This window comes from Calidris pugnax, unplaced genomic scaffold, assembly GCF_001431845.1.
Source record: "Calidris pugnax isolate Ruff unplaced genomic scaffold, ASM143184v1 scaffold73, whole genome shotgun sequence".
NCBI lineage: Eukaryota > Metazoa > Chordata > Aves > Charadriiformes > Scolopacidae > Calidris > Calidris pugnax.
In genome coordinates this window covers 1210277-1216785 of record NW_015090806.1, presented here as the reverse complement: position 1 = coordinate 1216785, position 6509 = coordinate 1210277, and the positions used below count along the sequence as shown (strand labels likewise).

At 38.0% G+C, this 6509-nt stretch overlaps 1 protein-coding gene across 1 annotated transcript; it reads left to right on the top strand.

Moving 5' to 3' along the window:
* The first annotated feature begins 582 nt into the window (after positions 1–582).
* CENPQ (centromere protein Q) lies at positions 583–5750 on the top strand. The gene is made up of 8 exons (XM_014938301.1): positions 583–758; positions 929–986; positions 1706–1820; positions 2525–2593; positions 3801–3930; positions 4191–4310; positions 4584–4661; positions 5089–5750. The coding sequence occupies exons 1-8, from the start codon at positions 606–608 to the stop codon at positions 5215–5217; spliced, it is 852 nt and encodes a 283-aa protein (XP_014793787.1). The 5' UTR covers positions 583–605; the 3' UTR covers positions 5218–5750.
* The last annotated feature ends 759 nt before the right edge of the window (positions 5751–6509 follow it).

The following is a 6509-nucleotide window of genomic DNA, read 5'->3' as shown; positions in this document are numbered from 1 at the left end:
TGCTTAGAAAGGAGAAGGCTGAGGGGTGTTACGGTTACTCTTTCTGTGTGACATCTTTTTCTTCTGCCTCGATAATGAGTAAAAAAACCCCTCTAACCATTCTATGGAAAAATAAGAAACTATGGATTTAAACCCCAGCAGGGAATGTTATGTTTAGGTGCTTTGGTAAAAAGTTCTGGGAAGATAATGCACTGAGCTGCGTTAAAAAGATAAACAATTTCTATTGTTGGAGGCCTTTAAGAACAACTAAGACTGTTCCCGGTGCAGTTACTGTTGTGTTGCCATTGCTGTTCCTTGGAGCTGCCATCTTTTAAATTTAAAAAGAAATGGTTGAACACCCCAAGACTTGTCTGAAAGGCAAAGGGGGGATGCTTTTTTAGTGGCCCTGCACTTAGATAAATATGCAAGATTTAGGGTTAGAAAATAGGGAGGCATTTCACAGAATGATAGAACGCTTTGGATTGGAAGGGACCTTAAAGATCATTGAGTTCCAACCCCCCAATTGAGTTCCCCCCCCGCCAACACCTGCCACTGGACCAGGTTGCTCAAAGCCCCATCCAGCATTTTTTGGTTTGTTTCCTCCTCTTCCCTTTGGTTTGCAGATAATGAAGCACCGGCACGCATCTTCCGGTGAAAAGGGGGAGACCCCTGGTAAAGGATCAGCAAGAAAAGCCTTAAAATCACAAAATCAACAGGGCTCTTCCAGAAAAAAGAAGGGAACAGAAGGAGAAGGAAGAAAGCAAGGTCAAAAAAGAAAGGTAATAAATATTTTGCATCAACAAATTTAGAAAAGTAACCAAAGGAAAAAAAAGGCATTTTTGCCCAGTTTTCTGCTGGAATTTATAGAAAACGTTTAATTAACCAAATGTTTGGTTGCAGCATAGGGTGTTTCGATATTCCCATATTTGCTGTAAATTTGTCTTTTCAGCAGGTTACTCAGACAGTCAAAGGGAAAGCTCAGGAAGACGAGGACTATTCCCCTGCAGGTAGGATTGTATTCTTGCCTTATTTTTGTCTCAAGCAAAGTGAGTGTTTTGAAAAAAAAATGGAAGTAAAAGTAGGAACTGCAATGTTGAAATCATAGATGTCTGAGGTGTCACTGAAATAAGTTTCAAAGTTTTCTTTCTGAGCCGTAACAGTGAGTATTTGCAGTATGGTTAGCCAGTGTGCATCTGTCTCGTAGGTGTTGTATATGCACATATTAATCATATACGTTTGTCACAAGTAGTATTCTTCTCTTGTAAAATTCCTCCACCCAGAACATTTTAAATTTCTCTTCATGGGTCACTGTCTTCTCTATTAACCTGTCTTAAGACTGGCATGTGTTATATTGAACATACAAATGAGACAAGACCTCTGCTACATTGAGTTGAGTTTCTCACCTTATATATATTCCCACTCTTTTTTTTTTTTTTAAATTTCATTCTGGGTTTTCTAACTTGTATCACCAATGATTTTGGAAAAGTAATTGTTTAGAATGAAACTGCTGTAAGAAAGTTTTCTATTTTGTGCTTTTTTTAAACAACTTGTTACTTGCAAATAATAAGTAGCACCTCTTGTGGATAGATTTGTCCTGATAATTTTATGACATGAAAAAAATCATAACTGTTACACCTCTTCCTACAATCTGACTGAGGTGGGTCACAAAGCTGCCTATCCAGGTTTGACAAATCATATCTTTTCCTTTTTAACTTTGTGTTAACAGGAGAAAAAGGTTTTTCCAAAAAGATGAAGCTAACCAGTGCTCAAATGGGGTCTTGGCAGACTCTCTCAGAGACCAGTAGGCGGTTTCTGGAAACCTTAATGGATTCAGTAATACTGTAAGTGCCAAATATCCTGGTGGTCCTTCTTTGTTTCATAGAATTGTCTAGGTTGGAAGGGACCTTTAAGATCATCTAGTCCAACCATCGACCTAACCCTGATAAAAACCATCACTAAACCATGTCACTAAGCACTATATCAACCCGTCTTTTAAATACCTCTAGGGATGGTGCCCCAACCACTTCCCTGGGCAGCCCATTCCAAGGCTTAATAACCCTTTCACTGTAAAAATTTTTCCTAATATCCAGTCTGAACCTCCCCTGGTGCAACTTGAGGCTGTTTCCTCTTAGTCCTGTTGTTTCTGACTTGGGAAAAGGGACTGACCCCCACCTCTCTACACTCTTTTTTTCAGGGAGTTGCAGAGAGGGATAAGGTCTCTCCTCAGCCTCCTTTTCTTCAGACTGAACAACCCCAGCTCCCTCAGCCACTCCTCATAAGACTTATTCTCCACATACCTCACTAGCTTCATTGCTGGTGGACAGAATAAAGTAAAAAGCATAACATTGCTTGAACTGGATAAGCTTTGGAGCTTTATTGGGCAATATGGCTGGCTGTATATATTTTATCTAATGTATTATAACACTTTCTATCTCAAGTTGGATGTTTTTTAGCTAGAGAAGTTCTGACTTTGTTCACTTCACTTGATGTGTACTCTGTGCTTGCAGGCTTCGTGATGAAAATTCTACCTTTATTTTCTTTCCAGATCTCTTTTGTGCCAACGAAGTGTGAAAAAAGATGATGTTCAGAAGCCCCTCAATTTACTAAAAGAAAGGTAAAAAATAAGAATTTAAAAAAATTAAAAAGGGGGAGAGAAGGGAATTAGTTTACCCAGTCATTTTGTGCCATGCTTACACAATTGCTTCTCAGAGAAATCACATTTACGAAGTCTTAAAAGGGAACAATTATACAAAATCAAGGAAGGAAATATCTTGATGGTTTATTCATTGCAGTGGACAAGCAAGAGTTGTTGAAAGAGCTGCTTTAACTACTTCTATGTGAGTGACAGAACCTAGGAGGTGTTCTTAAGAGCTCCTTTAATCAGCTTTGAATTTATACAGGGTTTAAATTTGTGGGCAGCTGTTTATTTTGTTATCCTTTTATGGTAGTGGTGGGAACAGCTATAGCTAAATTTTCTTAAATGCTAATTCATCTTCTGGCTGTTGAAGTTAATTCAAAGAGAATTGAAATTTTATGTTGGGGCAAAACTTACAGCCATTTTATGTCATTGTGGGAGCAATTACGTGTGCCTGGGTGCCTGACAATTTTTGTGTCCCTGTGTGTCATTGTACCAGGCTCTTCTCAACACAGAGCCTGAGCCTGTAAGTTGCTTTCTTTGTTCTTACAGTACCTCAGGAGACAAACATGAGGAACTAGTTTTTCATAAATGGTCTTCTGTGATTCTTTTCTGTTTAAATGTTTTTAATGCCTGATTTCTGAGTTGCCAAACTCCTGCAGTCTCATCTGAGATGCATGAAAATTGTGGCAGTTTGGTGTATCTAAGAGACAGATCCAACTTGGAAGAATTCAAGTCTTGCTCAGAATCAGAAAGACCTCTGAGAGCAAGCTAAAACTAACTGGTCCTCTGGCATAAAACTAGATACCGTATTTCACAAAAGCATTTACAGATTTAACTAAAATGATTTTGTGTGGAAGCAGTTAAAAATGCTGCTTTTAGAACTTAGTTTTACTTTGAAAAGTAGAAAGGTCAGAACTGGGAAAATATTAGTTAATGTCAGATTACAGTCGGGGAGTGTACAGGCCAATGGGATAGAAACCACACAACACCAGTTTTATTAAAGGTGATTTTTGGAAAACAATTCAAGACAGCTTTTCTTCCTGCCTGGATCGTTTTACTTCACTGACAGCAATTGGGTTAAATTGAGTTTATTTTTTTTTCCCCAGAGAGGTCATTAGTCAGTTTCCTTTTGGTTTTGCAAAGAACTCCAAACCAGTCATGCTTTCCTTTTTCTATAATAAAGGGTGCTGAGATCTTTCAAGACTTTAAAGGTGCCTCCAGGGAAGCTGGGCAACATGAAGAATATCCCGAGCCTTCAAATGGCAGAGAAACAAATGCTGGAGACAAATGAAGAATCTTTGGTACAATTGCAGGTATGAAAGGAAGAAAATCTCTTACTTATCTGCTTCTCAGTGTGTTGTAACTCTTTAGTAGATGGACTGCTGGCTATGTCCGTGCTGCTGTGCAAGAGATGTCCACTGTTTATCATCACTCACCTTTGCTACAAAGCAGTTTGTCTTTTTGGATGGTTTGTCAGTGACTCAGCTGATGCTGATTATTAGTATTTTATAAGCAAAAGCTTCACCATCTCTAAAGTAAATTTTGCTCTGCTTTTGTGTCTGTTTTGACTTAGGAAGAAATAAATGAAGTTGAGCAATCAGCAGAACGCACCAAAGAACACATACAGCAGCTGCAGTACAAAATCCAGGTGCTCAACAGGCAGTTAGAGGAAGATGAACAAAAGGCCAAAAAGGTATTTCCAATGGATGTTGCTCCATTCTTTAAAGGAGAAGGTGTTTCTAGAGCTGTCACACCCAAGCTGTTTTCGCAGAGAGCGTCATATAAGGATGGTCTTGGTTGTCTTTGGGAATGTATCTCTTCAATCTTTCCAACTTCAGTTGCAAAATTAAGAAATTTAGGTTTCAGAAGTTGGATAATGACAGCCAGTTGATTTTCCTACTAGGGTGCCTAATGTTTGGGTGTGGATTTTTTTGTTTGTTTGTTTTTTCCCTTTTTTGCCTTCTAGGTGTTCAGGGAAAATGATGGTGAAGCGCTTTTCCTTCCGGAACTCCCCAAACGCAGTTTCCAGGCACCCACTTTGCAGGTGAGCATGGAATATATTTTCAGAGACACCTTGGCTATGAGAAGAAAGGCAACAGAATGGCTTTTGTCACTTTAACCACTGGCAGAGGGGACAATTCTGAAAACTTGGAAATATCTAAAACTTTTATCTTTTTTTCTTTTCATTGAGAACTATATGCTCATGTTTTAAAAACAGAACAAAACCTAGAAAACTTGCCATTTAAAGGATTACATGCCTCCTCCTAGGAGCCCTGTGGTCCAAGGGGACCTGTTATTTCGGAAACTTATCTTTGTAACAGATGGAAGGAAGACTGCCTGATCTGTGTCTTTGAATACTTTTTATCCTTACTGGTTTGTGCAACCTAGTTGTACCTACAAAGTTAACTTTCATCGAGTCCAACAGAAATTTATGTTTTGTTTGTTCTCAGTTATTTTCTTTCCTTCTTTAGGAAGAAATTTTGAAGATTAAAAATCGGGAAAAACTTCTAAAGGATATGAACACTATTCAGCAGTCAGCTGATTTGAAGAACATGTTAACCCTCATTGAAAAAACCTATGAGAAGGTGAACTTCCTTTGAGAAACCAAAATATATGGGGTCTCCTTTGACGAGGATAACCTTTGCCATCATCCTGTGTTAATGTAGAGCATCAGGATGCTCATCGTGGTTTTATTCCTAATGGCTTTGCTGTTGTGACTGCTGAATTTCTGTTAAAACATTTTCTACAAATATTGGTATATAAATCTGTAGATACATTCTGGAACTCTAGTGATTTAAGTGACCAATTGAGGGGTTTTATTTGGAGGAGGGTGGGGTTAGACCTGTGATGACTTCTAATGATGTATATTCTTTTAGGAGGAGGGAGGGAAATGGATCCTGGGTTTATCTGGGTATTTTTATAGAATAAGGCAACATATTCCATTATATTTGGACTTTTATATTGTATCTGTAAATTGGTGAAGGTCGTATCTCTTACCAAACTAACTTTTGTTTTGGAGTTAAATGCTCTTTAAACCCAAAACACATAGTAAAAAATATGCATATCTAATGTTCAGTTGCAAATCAACGTTTCAACTTTCTTACCTTTTTTAAATAAAAATTCTCCATGGCCAGAATATGAATGATTTTTATCAAATGCACAAGGGTTTTTTTTACTTTTTCATGTTCACTGCTTAAACTTTAAAAGATGGCATTCACACCCGATTTATCCAGACGGTTGGGGAAAGCAGGTAAGAATGTTATAAAGCAAAGCTCTGTCTCAGAGTTGTGTACTTGCCTTATATTTTATTAACTGCCAGATATTCTTTAGCCTTAGAGAAAGAAAATTAAGTCAAAAGTCTATTTCCTCGTGCACTTTAATCTGTCCTCCATTTTCTCCATGATAGACCTTCTTCCTTAAAAGATTCAGTTAATGTGACTGGAGAAAGTGCTTTTATTATCTGCCAGAAGATAGCAGTGCTCTTTATATTAACTTACAGCACAAATACTTTTCCTTTTGTTTAGAAGCTGCTGGTACCTTAATGAGGCATGAGCTAATTATCTCTATTCTCCTATGGGAGACTGAAAGGCTCTCTGTAGTTGTTACATATAAGATCAGGAAAACCAGACTAAGTACTTGCTTTTATGCTGAATCACATCAAAAAGTATATAAATACTTAGAAATAGTTCTCAAAATTTTGATAACCTGGCAGGGGGAGCACTCACTGACATAACCAGTCCCCCAAGAGTAATCTAATCTAGTTTATGGGTTGATATTTTCCTGCCATCTTAGCCTTTTATGTATGTTAAATGCTCTTTCTTCATTACTCCTAAACCCTTTTGCCCAGGTCTGGGTCTGTATTGCCCGAGCTGATTGTTGGTGAGATCTTCGT

What these genes read in the sequence shown, in the direction of transcription:
- CENPQ (XM_014938301.1), top strand. Translation starts at nt 606, where the DNA reads ATGAAGCACCGGCACGCATCTTCCGGTGAAAAGGGGGAGACCCCTGGT. An exon ending in AGCAAGGTCAAAAAAGAAAG is followed by an intron (nt 759 to 928) that starts GTAATAAATATT and finishes TTGTCTTTTCAG; the next exon opens with CAGGTTACTCAGACAGTCAA. An exon ending in TTAATGGATTCAGTAATACT is followed by an intron (nt 1,821 to 2,524) that starts GTAAGTGCCAAA and finishes TTTTCTTTCCAG; the next exon opens with ATCTCTTTTGTGCCAACGAA.